We start from the raw sequence: 17,571 nt of genomic DNA on the forward strand, positions 1-17,571 counted from the left end.
CTCAGTTGGAAGCAGGTTTCTCAAGGAATTGCATCATAATGTGCAAATGCTGTACCATTCATATTTTATAGATGCTCAGAGTGTGATTGCCTCTTTTTCAGGCTACGTATATAGGTGGGCAAGCTGGGTATGGACTAAGTTGCCATTCCTACCATTTAGAAAACGTGACCCATCACGTATCAGTAAAAGAGCTAACATTTGACCACATCAACCTATCAGAAGCCTTGATAGTGATGCCCAGGTCACCAGAGACTGCTGGCTGTAATTTTCAATTTAAGGGCCTTTGCTGATGGTGGGTCAAGAGGGTCCAGTGGAGCTTCCCACTCCATGTAATTGGGTGAACTGGTGAGAGAAACCTGCCATGGCACAGTTATCCAACCATTTCCACTTCTCACTATCTCAGGAAGGAAGCATTCTGCTCTCAATTTTGAAAAATAGGAGCAATCTTCTTTTCCCAGATTATGTCCAAGATTGTTTTGAAAATAAACTAATACTTTGAAATGAACGCTTAATTCCAACTCCTATACCATTATCCAAGAAGCTAACGTTGAGTTCAAATTATTTTGATTTGGGTTTTTTGCTGAAGATTTTGAAAGTTCTTTGGAAACTCTGATTGCTTAATGGATTCATCTAACTGAGCTGTTACCAGGCTAAAAGAAAAATGCTTGGCACTTGATTAAGGCAAAAATATGAGCCAAGGACAAAAGCTGGAGAGAAGATTAGGTCCAGACTGGATCCATGTGAATGTCAAATAATAGAATTTACAACAAAAAATTACTTTAGATAATGTAATAATTGTGAAAGCGATGCACTGGAAGAAAAATTTTCTTCTCTTGCAATGTAGGAATAGATTATTGAAAAAATTTGTGTTTGGTAGAAAATTTACAGTACAAGGGACTGAATATGAAGTCATTACAAATTAGCTGGGGAAGGGAAAGACTCAACAGTACAGCTTTTGTAACAGAATAAATATTTATGAGAATTTGATCCTGGTACAGAGAAATGTTCATTGTGGCAAAAAGACAATAATTAGTCATGCATTTATCAGTAATATATTTCCCAGTACTGATACAAAACAGTTGTATTACACAGTCAAGTTGCTGTTAGAAACATAATTAATTGCTGCTGGGTGGCTGGTTTGAGTTGCAGAGTGATGTGTGGGTTCAATTCCTGCACTAACATTCCTCCTTCTCAACCTCTCCCCTCAACTGAAGCGGGAGGTCTGTCAGGTTAAACCACCACCAGAGTCTAGCCCTATGCTCCGGTAGAGAGTGGGGTGCTGGAAAAGCACAGCAGGTCAGGCAGCATCCGAGGAGCAGGAGAATCGACGTTTCAGGCAAAAGCCCTTCATCAGTCCTCACTTTCTCCATGCTCCAATTGGTCTATGGCGACTTTACTTTTTTTTAAACTGCTACTGTACTCATTGGTTAAATGCCTCTAAGTAACCATTTATGATCTGAAACTCATCCCAACAGTTCTTTGGAATGGTGAGTTCCTCTTCCACTACCTAACTGGTAGTGCAGCGTGGGGGAATATTTGACATCTTTTGCTATTCTCTCATTCAGATATTATTGGGCAGCCCCAACCTCTTGACTACTGGTCCATCACTCCCTTCCCTAAGCTTTATAAAGCTTACTTGGTGCAAACGTTTCTGTTGTTCTACTTCAGCCCATTATTTATATGCCCTGTTGCAACTGGGTTTACTTGCTCCCGCTCCTTTGTAAATTAGAATGTGACTCAAAGTTTCAGAGAAACTCTTTCCTTTCTAGGAAATTTTAACTGCACAAAGTAAAATGTTTTCTCTTAGCTAAGTGCAATATGACACTCACTTCATCACCTCTAATCCCTCAATTAGCACCTAAACAATTGATTTGATCATTAATTGCCGTTTGTGGCAAATTATTGTTTGCAAATTGGCAACCACAGTTCTTTAATGACAACATGATTGTGGTTGATCTGAATATGACCTCAAATCCACATTACCGCCTGCCCTGATAACCTTTTAACCCCTTGCTCAACAAGAATCTCTTCATCTCTGCTTGAAAAATATTCAAGAACTCTGCTTCAACTACCTTTTCAGGATGACAATTCCAAAGATTCATGGCCCTCTAACAGAAAAAGATTTGGCTCATTTTTATGTTTAAAATTGGTGACCCGGCATTTTTAAAATCCAGGATTCTAGATTTTCCCATAAGGGAACATGCTCTCTGTCAGCCTATTAAAATCCTTCAGAATTTTGTGTGTTTTAATCAAGTTACCAATAACTCTTTTGAAGTCTAGTATACACCGTACCCTGTCCATCCTACAATGACCTGTCCATTCCAGGTTATTAGTCGAGTAAACCTTCTTTGAACTGCCTTCTCCAAAGCATTTATATTTTTCCTTAATTACTGTACACATTACTCCATATGAGGTCTGTTCAGTGCCCTATATAACTGAAGCATAAACTCTCTGCTTTTGTATTCAATTCCTCTCAAAGTATATGACAGCATTCTGCTAGTTTTACTGATTAGTTGCTGTACTTGAGCAAGTTAAATTGTTTTCCCCTGTTTATATTCTCTTGAACATTGCCTGAAAACCCTCTGTGATGATAACTGTTGGTCAATGACCATTATCACTGACTAACCTCCCAATTTCTCATATCATTTAAAAGCTACAGTAACACATACAAATAGTCAGCATAATTGCAAGGTCATCCAACCTGCTGCAATCTTTCATGGCAACCAATTAACATTTTAATGTTTTATGGCTGTTCCTCAGGCTTAATCTATGTGGCCATTGTACATCACTATGAAACCTGATGTTGCCCTATTTAACTTTGATGCAGAACTATTTCTGGGTAGTTATCAAAAGCAGAAGCCTGACAACCTCTTCCCAGAGCAGTGTAGACGAGACCACGGTCATGAGGCCAAGCAGGCCAACTATTACCCTGACAGAGAGGAGTTAACTTCTTTTTCTATGTCTCACTCCTGTACATACAGAGCAGTTACAAAAGGAAATATTATTCCCCATATCTATAGCATGAAACACTTACCACTGACTCCATATCTTGCAGTGTAATTGGCTTCTGAAGCATCATCTTATACAATGGTCTGATAAAAAACCCTGCATAAATGAAAAACAAAAAACCAATCAATTTCTGCAAGCGTACATAATTGTCTAATAAGGAAGACAGATGAACTCGACATAGCTAGGAACATGGGACTGGAATATCATAGCAATTTCAGAAATGTGGCTCAGGGATGGACAGGACTGCAGCTTAATGTTCCAGGATACAAATGCCACAGGAAGGAATGAAAGGGAGGCAAGAGAGGAGAGGGAGTGGCGTTTTTGAAAAGGGATAGCATTATAGCATTACAGCTGTACTGATGGAGGATATTCCCGGAAATACATCCAGGGAAATTATTTTGGTTGAACTGAGAAATCAGAAAGGGACCTTATTAATATAGACCTCTAATGGAGGAAAATTGAGAAACAAATTTGCAAGGACAAATTTGCACGGTGGCACAGTGGTTAGCACTGCTGCCTCACAGCGCCGGAGACCCGGGTTCAATTCCCGCCTCAGGCGACTGACTGTGTGGAGTTTGCACGTTCTCCCCGTGTCTGCGTGGGTTTCCTCCGGGTGCTCCGGTTTCCTCCCACAGTCCAAAGATGTGCAGGTTAGGTGAATTGGCCAAGCTAAATTGCCCATAGTGTTAGGTAAGGGGTAGATGTAGATGTAGGGGTATGGGTGGGTACGCTTCGGCGGGGCGGTGTGGACTTGTTGGGCCGAAGGGCCTGTTTCCACACTGTAAGTAATCTAATCTAATCTAATTCAGACATCTCAGTTATCTGTAAGAATCTGAATGTAGGTTTGCTCGCTGAGCTGGAAGGTTCACTTTCAGACGTTTTGGCATCATACTAGGTAACATTTTCAGTGAGCCTCTGGACGAAGCACTACTGATGATTCCTGCTTTCTATTTAAATGTTTGGGTTTCTTTGGATTGGTGATGTCATTTCCTATTCCTTTTCTAAGGGGGTGGTAAATGGGGTCCAAGTCAATGTGTTTGTTGATAGCGTTCAGGTTGGAATGCCATGCTTCTAGGAATTCTCGTGTGGGTCTCTGTTTGGCTGGTCCTAGGATAGATGAGTTGCCCCAGTCGAAGTGGTATCCTTCCTTATCTATATGTAAGGATACTAGTGAGAGGGGGTCATGTCGTTTTGTGGCTAATTGATGTTCATGTACCCTGGTGGCTAGTTTTCTGCCTGTTTGTTTAATGTAGTGTTTGTTACAAAATACCATGCAAGAACTGTATCAGCTGCATCAGAACATTATTTCAATGAACCACCACACACTGCAGCACAGAGGACCTACGCAGAGCAGAGGAAAATCACCTATACAGTGTATTCAAAAAGAATGGGTACCAACTGAACTCAGTTTGCTGATTTCACAACAAACTCAAACAAGCAGACAAAATGCGCCCAGAAACCCTCGCCACTCTCCCCTACATCAAAGACCTCTCGGAAAGGACTGCCAGACTCAGACCCTTTGGCATGATTGGTAGCTCACAAACCCACCAACACACTAAAACAGCAGGTAATGAACTTGAAAGACCTTATACAGGCAACAAGCAAAACTAATGTCATTTACAAAATACCTTGCAAGGACTGTAACAAACACTACATTGGACAAACAGACAGAAAATTCACCAGGATACATGAACATCAACTAGCCACAAAATGACATGATCCACTCTCACCAGTATCCCTCCATACAGATAAGGAAGGACACCACTTCGACTGGGACAACACATCCCTTCGAGGACGAGCCAAACAAAGACATGCACGAGAATTCCTAGAAGCATGGCATTCCAACCTGAACTAGATTACATTACATTAGAGTGTGGAAACAGGCCCTTTGGCCCAACAAGTCCACACCGACCCGCCGAAGCGTAACCCACCCATACCCCTACATTTACCCCTTACCTAACACTACGGGCAATTTAGCATGGCCAATTCACCTGACCTGCACATCTTTGGACTGTGGGAGGAAACCCACGCAGACACGGGGAGAATGTGCAAACTCCACACAGTCAGTCGTCTGAGGCAGGAATTGAACCTGGGTCTCTGGTGCTGTGAGGCAGCAGTGCTAACCACTGTGCCACCGTGCCGCCCACTATCAACAAACTCTATCAACAAACACATTGACTTGGACCCCATTTACCACCCTCTGAGATAAAGAATAGGAAATGACATCACCACAGAAAATGACATCACCAACCCAAAGAAACCCAAACATATAAATAGAAAGCAGGAATCATGAGCACTGTTTCGTCTGGAGGCCCACTGAAGATGTTACCTAGTACGGTGACGAAACGTCTGAAAACTAACCTTACAGTTCAGCAAGCAAACCTACATCCAGAACCTCAACCTGAGCTACAAATCTTCTCAAAACTCACTATCTATAAGAATAATAGAGTGGTTATGGTAGGGGACTTTAACTTTCCAAACATTGACTGGGACTGCCATAGTGTTAAGGGTTTAGATGGAGGGGAATTTGTTAAGTGTGCACAAGAACATTTTCTGATTCAATATGTGGATGCACCTGCTAGAGAAGGTGCAAACTTTGACCTACTCTTGGGTAATGAGGCAAGGCAGATGTCAGTGGTGGTGCACTTTGGGGCCAGTGACCATAATTCTATTAGTTTTAAAATAGTGATGGAAAAGGATAGACCAGATCTAAAAGCTGAAATTCTAAATTAGAGGAAGGCTAATTTTGACGGTATGAGGCAAGAACTTTCAAAGGCTGACTGAGGGCAGGTGTTTGCAGGTAAAGGAACAGCTGGAAAATGGGAAGCCTTCAGAAATGAGATAATGTGAGTTCAGAGACAGCATACTCCTGTCAGGGTGAAAGGAAAGACTGGTGGGTATAGGGAATGCTGGATGACTAAAGAAATTGAGGGTTTGGTTAAGAACAAGAAGGAAATATATGTCAGGTACAGACAAGATAGATTGAATGAATTCTTAGAAGATTATAAAGGTAGTAGGAGTATGTGGGAAATCAGGAGGGCTAAAAGGGGTCATGAGATAGCTTTGGCAAACAGAGTTAAGGAGAATCCAAAGGGTTTTTACAAATACACTAAGGACAAAAGGGTAACTTGGGAGAGAATAGGGCCCCTCAAAGATCAGCAAGGCGGCCTTTGTGTGGAGCCACAAAAAATGGGGGAGATACTAAATGAATATTTTGCATCAGTATTTACTGTGGAAAAGGATATGGAAGATATAGACTGTAGGGAAATAGATGGTGACATCTTGCAAAAATGTCCAGATTACAGAGGAGGAAGTGCTGGTTGTCTTGAAACGGTTAAAAATGGATAAATCCCCAGCACCTGATCAGGTGTACCCTAGGACTCTGTGGGAAGCTAGGGAAGTGATTGTTGGGCCTCTTGCTGAGATATTTGTATCATTGATAGTCACAGGTGAGATGCCGGAAGAATGGAGGTTGGCTAACGTGGTGCCACTGTTTAAGAAAGGTGGTAAGACAAGCCAAGGAACTATAGACAAGGGAGCCTGACATCAGTGGTGGGCAAGTTGTAGGAGGGAATCCTGAGGGACAGGATGTACATGTATTTGGAAAGGAAAGGACTGATTAGGGATAGTCAACATGGCTTTGTATGTGGGAAATCATGTCTCACAAACTTGATTGAGTTTTTTGAAGTAACAAAGAGCATTGATGAGGACAGAGTGGTGGACATGATCTAGGTGGATTTCAGTAAGGCGTTCGACAAGGTTCCCTATGGGAGACTGGTTAGCAAGGTTAGATCTCATGGAATACAGGGAAAACTCGCCATTTGGATACAGAAGTGGCTCAAAGGTAGAAGACAGAGGGTGGTGATGGAGGGTTGTTTATCAGTTTGCAGGCCTGTGACCAGTGGAGTGGTCACAAGGTTCAGTGCTGGGTCCACTACGTTTAGTCATTTATATAAATGATTTGGATGTGAGCATAACAGGTACAGTTAGTAAGTTTGCAGATGACACCAAAATTGGAGGTATAGTGGGCAGTGAAGGTTACCTCAAATTACAACGGGATTTTGCTCAGATGGGCCAATGGGTGGCAGGTGGAGTTTAATTTAGGTAAATGTGAGGTGCTGGGAAAGCAAGTCTTAGCAGGACTTATACACTTAATGGTAAGGTCCTAGGGAGTGTTGCTGAACAAAGAGACCTTGGAGTGCAGGTTCATAGCTCCTTGAAAGTGAGTCGCAGGTAGATAGGATGGTGAAGGTGGCATTTGGTATGCTTTCCTTTATTGGTCAGAGTATTGAGTACATGAGTTGGGAGGTCATGTTATGGCTGTACAGGATATTGGTTAGGCCACTATTGGATATTGCGTGCAATTCTGGTTTCCATCCTATTGGAAGGAAGGATGTTGTGAAACTTGAAAGGGTTCAGAAAAGATTTACAAGGATGTTGCCAGGGTTGGAGGATTGGAGCTTTAGGGAGAGGTTGAATAGGCTGGGGGCTGTTTTCCCAGACCGTCGGAGGCTGAGGGGTGACCTCATAGAGGTTTATAAAATCATGAGGGGCATGAATAGGATAAATAGACAAGGAGTTTCCCTGGGGTGGTGGAGTCCAGAACTAGAGGGCACAGATTTAGGGTGAGAGGGGAAAGATACAAGAGACCTAAGGGGTAACTTTTTCACGCAGAGGGTGGTACGTGTATGGAATGTGCTGCCAGAGGACGTGGTGGAGGCTGGTACAATTACAGCATTTAAAAATCATCTGGATGGGTATATGAATAGGAAAGGTGAGGAGGGATATGGGGCAGGTGCTGGCAGGTAGGACTCGATTGGGTCTGGATATCCAGTTGGCATGGACGAGTTGGACCGAAGGGTCTGTTTCTGTGTTGTACATCTGAGACCCTATGGACTCCAGCAACAGCAAACCACGCTAACTTAAATATTTAGAATAAGTTTTCTGTCCTGTTTATAAAGCACACAATTTCTAAAAGAACATTCCCCAGGCACCAATAATTGCACAAGTCTGTACCATCAATGCGATCTATGTACCTACCATCTAATAATTTTCCATGGTAAACGGCCATTCCAGCTACACGGCCTATGAACTTGAAGTAAGATAAATGCTCCTCATTGCAGAGTCCAGAGTTTGGATTTATCTGTAAGGTGTAATTGTCCCTAAAGGAAAGAGGACATTGGATTGGGTTAGGTGATTAGAGTACTGTAATCTCACAGGTTATAATAATAATGGAAAAGCATAGAATCTAATCAAAAATCACATTGAAGGAAGATTTGCATTAACACTGAACCTTTACAAATAGCATTGGCTTCTGCAACCATCTTCGTTAGCTCTACATTAACTGTTTCATTGTGAGACTACAAACCTCATTATATACTGAAGAGACAATGCAATTATGCAACGAGATATTCATAAGGAAGTGCTCAAAATTCCAGTACTTTAAAGTTAAGGGTTTCTGACAAATACTTACGTGGCAGAATATTCAAACAATCCATAATAAGGATTGAACATCTCCTTAGAGAGGAGAAAAAACCATTCCCTGGCGACACCACCATAATCCAATCCTTTTTCAGAATCAAACTCAATCCACAGTCTGGCTTTAAGGAATTCCACTCTCTTCACAGACATTATTTTTCTGTAGGAATCTTCTAAGATTGCATTACGACGTAGCTTCATTTCAAATCGATTTGGACCATCTGACTGCAAAAGAAACATTATTCAGGATGAGGGGTTTATTAACTGATTCAATGATGGTCTGATTTTGTAGATACACGTACTGCCAGAAAATTGAATTTCTGTAATATATGAAACTTTAAATTTAAAAATGTGCACCCTACATTCATATAATGCCATTTATGCCACTCCGTTTATCTCACAACAATTTGTACCAAAGTTTAATTATTGAAATACAGGCACCAATTTTTGCAGTTAATTTGTGAGCAACAACCCACAAACAAGTAACTAGGTATTTTCTTTCAACGATCTTGTTTTAATAAGAAGTATTGATTAGAACACAATAATGGATTTACAGTTGCTCAAACAGGTAAATGGGGACTCGCTTTAAAGTCTCACCCAACAAAGGCATGTGGAACCATTCTATAGTGCAGGTCTATCTACTGTCTTTTACACGTGTATACTATGAACAGCAGAAGAATACCTGGACAGCATATTCAAGAAGAACGGGTACCCAATAAACACAGTCTGCCTATTATAGAGTCATAGAGATGTACAGCATGGAAACAGACCCCTCGGTCCAACCCGTCCATGCCAACAAACCCAAACAAGTAGACACAACACGCCCAGAAACTCTAGCCACATGACTGTACATCAAAGGCATCTCAGAGATAACTACCAGACTACTCCAACCCCCTTGGCACTATGGTAGCTCACAAACCTACCAACACACTGGAACAGCTACTGATGAACCTTAAGGACCCTCTACCAACAACGAGTAAAACGAATGTCATTTACAAAATACCATGCAAGGACTATAACAAACACTAGATCGGTTAGACAGGCAGAAAACTAGCCACCAGGATACACAAACACCAACTAGCCACCAAAAGACATGACCCACTATCACTAGAATCCTTACACACAGAGGAAGGAGGACATCACTTCAACTGGGACAACACATCCATCCTAGGACAGGCTAAACAGAGACATGCACGTGAATTCTTAGAGGCCTGACATTCAAACTGGAACTCCATCAATAAACACCTTAATTTGGACCCCATTTACCAACCTCTGAGAAAAAGAACCGGAAATGATATCACCTTAAGAGAGCAAGACATATAAATAGAAAGCAGGACAGAACACCAGGCTTTACCGGAGGCTTACTGATGGTGTTATCTAGCATAGTGACAAAATGTCTGAGAATAAACCTATCAGCTCAGTGAGCTAACTTAAAATTTAGACTTTTATCAGATTGCAAGTCAAAAAGCAAGTGGGGGTGGGGGGGTCGACATTTACACCAGCACCATTGTGCGGAGATCAAAACTCACTCTCTACCATTGCCTCATTATTACCATGTCAGATATTTCTGCCAATCCTGCCCTCATAAGTAGTCATAGAATAAACTAGGAGAAAGTGAGGACTGCAGATGCTGGAGACCAGAGTTGAAGAAGGGCTTATGCCCAAAACATCGATTCTCCTGCTCCTCGGATGCTGCCTGGCCTGCTGTGTTTTTCCAGCATCACATAGAGTAAACTACCCTTCTTTATACAGAGGTAATATTAAACATGTAAAATAAATTTTAAAAATTAAATGTATAAATCTTAAATAAAATCAACTATTTAGCTGAACAACCAAATTAGAAAAAAAAGACTCCTGCTCAAATGGTCCAGCAGACAGCTTTCAATCTTCTAATAAAATAAATCTCACTCCAGAGCCAACCAAGTGTAGACCTCTCCAAAAGCTTTGTAGACACAACTCAGTTTAAAATAAAATTCTTCTCTGTGATTTTTAAAACAATCTCTTTTCTACATGTATAATTTTATACAAAAAAAAAAGTGCCACCCATGGCATGGTGGCTCAGTGGTTAGCACTGCTGCCTCACAGCACCAGGGTTCCCAGGTTCAATTCCAGCCTCAGGCGACTGTCTGTGTGGAGTTTGCACATCCTACCTGTGTCTGCATGGGTTTCCTCCGGATGCTCCGGTTTCCTCCCACAGTCCAAAGATGCGCAGGTTAGGTGAATTGACCATGCTAAATTGCCCATAGTGTTAGGTGCATCAGTCAGAGGGAAATGGGTCTGGGTGGGTTACTCTTCAGAGGGTCAGTGTGGACTTGTTGGGCCAAAGGGCCTGTTTCCACACTGTAGGGAATCTAATCTAATGTATAGGCCTCTCAAAAAAGTCTGTTAACGGCATTCAGTTTGAAAAAAAAAACACTTTGGTTTTTTTTGCTTTTTCTCTATAAAAGAACTAAACATGAATCAAAATAAAAATGTTATATTAACGAAATGTAACAATTGTAAGAAATATAGAGGTAAATCTAGAAATAAGCCTGAATCTCAGAAGCAACTGCAAGATCCACGCTACTCTCAGTCCACCTTTTTTCTTTTGTAGTACATGAGTGAATCATATGGATGTCTACATCAATTGACGGTGGTCACATGGTTGCCATAAGATTAGTTTTCCATTCCAGACCTCCTCTTTTTACTTAATTCAAATTTCACCATGTATCATGAACACAGTCAGAAGCTCTGGAAGTTTAGTTTAAAGACATTACGACTAAGCTACTGGCTTCTAATAAAAATAATAAACCTCTTGATAGTGACTCCCTAACATTCCAGCCTTCATGGGTATGAGCAGGAAAGCACAGATATTTCTAAAGTATTTCTGTATTCTTTGCCAGCTACATAGAAAATACTCACAGGCTTCCTCAGCTTTTTCCTGAAATAATCATATTTCTGTTTGTAATCTCTTGAGTAAGGCACAGCCTAGAAAACAGGATCAAATCCAGCATGTTAGAGACTTGTGGATAAACATTTAAATCAGTGTCAACTGAATTTAACTATCTATTGATTTACATGAACTAAAAATAGATTACCTCTATTCAAGAAAGGAAGGAGACAGAAAGTAGGTAACTACAGGCCAACTGCTGTCACAGGAAAAAGGCTAGCATCTATTATTAAAGGAGATTATAGCATGGCACCTAATATCTTAATAAAACTGGGCAGAGTCAACATGTTTTTTTTGTAAGGGAAATCATGTTTGACTAATTTATTAGCGTTCTTTAATAAATAAAACAAAGTTTGTGGATGTGATGTGCATTGATTCCAAAAAGCATTTGATAATATTGCACATTCAAGATTACTCCAGAAGACCTCATGGTTTAGAGTGTAACATTTTGTCATACGTTGAGGATTGATTGGCAACAGCGGATGATAGGAATAAATGGGTAATTTTCAGGTTGTATATATAAATAAAATGATTTAGATGAATGTACAGTTGCTAAATTTAATGATTCAGTCTACTTTCCAAGGATGAGAGGATGCAAAGAGTCTACTGTGGGATATAGATAGCTTAAGGGAGAGTGGGAGAAAAAAAATTGTCAGATTGGTATGTAATATTGAAAAATGTGAAATAGTCCACCTTAGCAGGAAGAATAGAAAAGCAGTATATTATTTAAATGTACAAAGACTGCATTACTCTGATTTACAGAGGGATCTGACATCCTAAGTACATGTACGACAAAACGTTAGTACACAGATGTAGCATAAGGTTAGCAAGACAAATGGAATGTTGTTTAAGCAGTGTCTGCTGACAACTGCAACTGTGCACGTGGCTAATCTGAAAGTGCGCAGATACATGATTCCAAACCCACTACATCATTGTAGAAAATCACACTGACATTAAACACAAACACTACCCTGCATATGCACAGTGAAGAAAACAATTTTGAAACAAGCTTCAACAGGGGGACTGAGGACATGGGGCCAGGGGAAGGTACGTTTGGGGAGTGAGGACTCGGCAGAGGCATCTCCCGCTTCTGCGCAAATTGAAGTGACGCATAGTGCACATGTGATGGTGCCAGCAAATGCACCTATTGGTCATTGAGAGGGGAATAGAATAAAAATGTTGGGCGGTTTTTCTACAACTGTAGTGTACTGAGGGGATTGCATCTTCAATACTGCATGCAGATTTGATCTCCTTTCACTTGAGAAAGGGTGTTACTGCAATTTAAGTTCAGGGAAGATTCCTGCAATGTTGGGATGGCGGGGGGACAGGGGTTATCTTGGGTCAGGAAATGTTGGACCTGTAACCATTGAAGTTTAAAAGAATGAATAGTGAACTTAATGGAACATAAAAGATCACCAGGTGATTTGGCAGGGTGAGAGGATGTAGGGAAAACTAGAACTCAGGGACACAGTTTAAAAATGAGTCCACTTAAAGTGAAGTTTCAGGATTTTTTTTCTCTCTAAGAGGCCATTAGTTTGCAAAATTCTTTGCCTAGAGATCTGTGGAGGCAGGGTCATCATGTTATTTAGGCTCAGTTACGTATTTATTGATTTACAAATCAGTTAAAGAACAAAAGGATTGGACAGGAAGATGAAGTTTAGGTCACAATCAGATCATCCTTGATCTTATCAAATGGCAGAGCAGGTTCAAGAGGACAAATACCTCCTCCCACTCCTAATTTGCATGTTCATAATTAGGTGGCCTAGAAATACAGGTACCTGCAAATTCCAATGCAGATGAGTTTACATATTGAAATATACTGTAAAATTCTAAATTCATATATTTTGTTTTACATACAGGTCCAGTGATGGCTACATTCTGTAAACGAGGATCCTCCCACTGGGTAACTTTAGAATCTGTAAGAAACAATTTTAAATTTAATTTCCCTTTACTCATGTGACTAAAACTTCAAAGATTGAAAACAACGGTCAGTTTAAAATGTTCAGAATTAAAACTGGTACTACTTTAAGAACAATAATATTTCAGAACCATAAGAAATGTCATACTCACTATGGTCGATGTAGAAAATTCTACCATCTGAGTGAATTCTCTCCTCCCAGCCAGGCTGTAGTAAAACATAATTTTTAAAAAGTGAATTACAGGAAAAGTTCATCAAATGAAACAGAATATTAATAGTGATAATTATCCTTTATATATCTGAAATTGTTTGATGTTTTTAAAAAGAAATAAAGATGAATGTGTAAATCAGGGGAAAATGAGGGACAGCAACAGAGTAAAAAGGTCTAGTTGACTTACAGGAAGTGGCCCAAGGTCTGAAGGATCTAAAGATGGCCGATGCCTCATATGAACTGGAATTTTTAATCTTGGGTCCTCCTGGTTACAAATGTGAAGCAGAAAAGTTAATTAACATTAAATAAATATTCCGCCGAATTAGCCAATGTAAGACAAAGCTAATTCATTCTGCGTCTAATGAATGCAATTAAATCAATGCAAAGAATTTTTTTTTAAAACCTACTATCATGCAAATCTTTAATTAATGGATAGTTGCTAGATTAACAGTGGGTGTCAGTCAAACTCATATACTGCTTCATTTCAAAAAGAACGATTGAAGTGAAGGAACAAATTAATTGCAGATGCTGGAATCTGTACTGAAAACAAAAATTGCTAGACATCACAGAGAGTCAGGCAACATCCATGGACAGAAAGCAAGCTAATGTTTTGAGTCCAGTCCACATCAGCTCTGATAAAGAGTCATTTAAACATGGACTGCTTCAGTATCTGAGAAGTAGCAAATGGTGCTGAATATTGTGTAATCATTAGCAAACATTCCGACTTCTGATCTTGTGTTGGAGAGTAGGTCATTGATGAAACAGCTGAAGATGGTTGGGCCTAGTACACCACCCTGAGGAACTCCTACAGAGATATTCTGGAGCTAACATGAGTGACCTCAAATAACCTAGACCAACATTCTATGTGTCAGGTATAACACCAACCAGCAGAGAGTTTGCCCCTGATTCCTTGTTTGTTAGGACTCCTTGATGCCACACTGGGTCGAATGCAACCTTGACGTCAAGAACTGTCATTCTCACATTCATCTCTGGAATTCAGCTCCTTTGTCCATGCTTGAACAAAGGCTGTAATGAGGTCAGGAGCTGAGTGGCCTTGGTGGATCCCAAACTGGCAGTCAATGAGCAGGCTATTGCTGAGCAGGTGTTGCTTGACAGCATTGTTGATAACACCTTCCCTCGTTTTACTGATGATCAAGAATAGATTGATGGGGCAGTAATTAGCCAGGTCAGATTTGTCCTGTTATTTGTGTACAGGGTGTACCTGGGCAATTTTCCACATGGTCGGGTGGAGGTGTTGCAACTGTCAGCTGATCTCAGCCAACGCAGTGGTTGGGAAGCTATAAATTTATCTCCGTTGCCTCAACTTGTCTTTCTACTCTAGTTGTAGAAACAAGAATTGAAGTTTGTGATAACACCTATCCTGACTTGGAACATATTAATAAAATACCACATCTTTATTGAATTCAATACAATTAAAAATTATTCAAAACAATTGATTTCAATGTACTAGAATATGCGCATTAATACTCATTACCAATAATGCTCATCTCCTCAGCAGAAAAGAATTACTAATCAGCCTTTACCCAAAGCAACCAGCATGGAGTTAGGGACCGGTTGAACTTACCCATGTTGTCGTTTTGGTGTTGTGATCAATGAAGAAATGTCTACCATTGTTTGCATGTCGGACTTCCCAGCCTGGGGGAAGAAAGCCAAAATCATATTTCCTTTGTTGGCTTGGGGAATTTTGTGGAGAGTCTTGAGGAGATGCTGTAGGAGGAAGATACGCTGTGGGACTCCGACAGGGTTTTGGTTGTACTGCCTCACTAGTGGTCTGTGCCCAAAAATAAAATAGCCATATATAAATAATTTCTGTTCATAAAATATTAATATGGAATTGTAACAACTTATTTCAATATAAACCACTGAATCGTTTTGTAATATAGAAAAGTAAAATGCACAAAGGAAAAGGAAGAGTTACTCAAGCACTGTGTTGTCTGAAACTCATTAATATTTTGGGATAGATACCTATAAAGGAGGTTCTTCAATTTCTCTCAAATATGGTGGACTTTATGCAAAAGAAGTGGATTGATGGAAGTGAAATGTCTCAAAGCTTTGTAACCCTTATATCTGTATTGATCATTTTCAACACTTGCCTGGAGGACACTTACCAGGTCTTTAATAAAAATCCAGAATATAAGACAGGAAAACAATACTCAGGCACAACAGTAACCATAACTAAGGAGGACCAGATCGCAGACATAATGCACTACTAATACAAGGTTAATGCAATTGTTGTGTTTTGGGACTGTGCCTTTAATTTAGGCAAGATGGTGGAATGAAGGAAATCATTGGTCGTTAAGATCAAAAGGGGCCCAGGTTGTTTTGCCAGATAATCAGACCTGTAAACAAAGACTACGCAGCTGTGTTGATGGCAGGTCAACTACTGGTCCTCAGGTCAAGTTTTATAAAGGGTTATACTTTATAATGTTTATTCAATTCCAAGATAGGATGGAATTGGAGGTGGTCAAGAGGATATCTAATTAGCAGCTCGACAGGATGCAACCCCATTTGATTCACATAACAATGGAGATATGTTTTTAGATTGTAGCATTATGCTGTACGTTTTTCTAACGATCTCCCTGATGGTTCCTGTTGGAAACTCGTGCTCTGATTGAGATGACCAAGATCATGGAGTTTTAAATGAAGCTGCAATGTTCACCTAGCTTTGGCTACAGGGAAGGGTTCCCAGCATAACATAAAGTGGAAATCTTGCCATGGAATAGAGTTACTTCATTGAAAATGGAAAAGAGTTAAGAATCACTTTGGACTCACTCCTGGAGAACAAAGTGCTCATACTAAGAGATGTATAGCCATAGCACAGGGATGATCTTTCGATCTTTCAGAATGTTACATGTGGCGATCTTTTCTGTAGATTAAGTAACCACTGCCATTTGAAACAACATTTAGTCAAGGTTTCCATTAGATTGATTGTTACCCAGAAGTCTTAAAACTTGAAATCTTGTTCTGCAATTCATTTAAAGTGGTCCCTGGGAATTTGAATATAAGGAAGTGTTGTTGATCTCTTTAAAGATTATAACAAACCTCAGAAGTGATGAAGGAAAATAAAGTAATTCATATAAAAAGGAAATGGATTGAGAAACAAACAAGATTAGTGAGGCCAAGGTGGGTGAGGAAAGGAGTGCAAGATTCAGCATGCGTGTAACGTTCTACCATGGTCTGACATTTGGTGCACATACAGCTGCAGTACACAACTACATAAATGAAAGTGGAATGAAAGAGAAGTGGTCCATTAGAACTGGTATCTTAGAAAAAGTTATTACACAAGTTTTTATAATAAGTGAAACCTTAACGCAGACCTCGATAAAATGCACCATGTTTAGTCAATGTAAACGTACCAAAACACTTTTGCAAGTCTTGTCTGATCAGTAGGTCAAGTCCTTGTTGGCAATCATTTGCATGGAACAGCATAGTAGCTCTTTCTTTGGACCACTGACCCAAAAGTTTACAAGTTCAATTTTTTCCCTCCATGTTGTGAATTTGAATTCAATAAATCTATGGCATAGCATTAGAGAAACAAACCTGGTCTGCATGGGATTCAAGTCTGCACACCTAGTTGTCTCATGCTGCCCCTGAAATGGCTTAATAAGTTTTTACAATCATTTTCAAACATCAGTCCACCACTGTGTGTTCAAGACAATGGGCAAGAAATGTGGCCTTTTCAAAATCAGCCTCTTCCTAGGAATGAACATTTAGACCCATTTCCTGATTATTAAAACCACGTACTTTGTGGTGATATGACCAAAACCTAATGTATCATTTAAAAACAATATCTTTTGTCTCTTATTCAATAAAACAGTCCCATATTCTTTATAGCCTCTTCTCCAAAACTGTGAGCAATGCACGTGCTTGAATATATGATAGGGGTTTGAAGAACAGACAGTTCTAACTGAGCTCTCTTCCAATTGATTACATGACAACATTGCATCCTGAGTAATGAAAAATAGTCCACATCACTAGCCCAGTAATTCTGACAGGAGAACAGCA

At 40.1% G+C, this 17,571-nt stretch overlaps 1 protein-coding gene across 4 annotated transcripts in view; it reads right to left on the minus strand.

Moving 5' to 3' along the window:
- The window catches only part of nedd4a (NEDD4 E3 ubiquitin protein ligase a), a 160,235-nt gene that overhangs the window by 15,338 nt on the left and 127,326 nt on the right, over nt 1-17,571 (minus strand). For all 4 annotated transcript variants that reach the window (XM_072564986.1, XM_072564985.1, XM_072564983.1 and 1 more), the window contains 8 exons: nt 15,131-15,337; nt 13,733-13,810; nt 13,487-13,541; nt 13,274-13,332; nt 11,389-11,454; nt 8,483-8,712; nt 8,050-8,171; nt 3,035-3,105 (listed from right to left, as the gene is read on the minus strand). In XM_072564986.1, coding sequence (XP_072421087.1) covers nt 3,035-3,105; nt 8,050-8,171; nt 8,483-8,712; nt 11,389-11,454; nt 13,274-13,332; nt 13,487-13,541; nt 13,733-13,810; nt 15,131-15,337 — 888 coding nt within the window. The remainder of the gene's footprint in view (nt 1-3,034; nt 3,106-8,049; nt 8,172-8,482; nt 8,713-11,388; nt 11,455-13,273; nt 13,333-13,486; nt 13,542-13,732; nt 13,811-15,130; nt 15,338-17,571) is intronic.

Source organism: Chiloscyllium punctatum, chromosome 48 (assembly GCF_047496795.1).
Source record: "Chiloscyllium punctatum isolate Juve2018m chromosome 48, sChiPun1.3, whole genome shotgun sequence".
Lineage (NCBI taxonomy): Eukaryota > Metazoa > Chordata > Chondrichthyes > Orectolobiformes > Hemiscylliidae > Chiloscyllium > Chiloscyllium punctatum.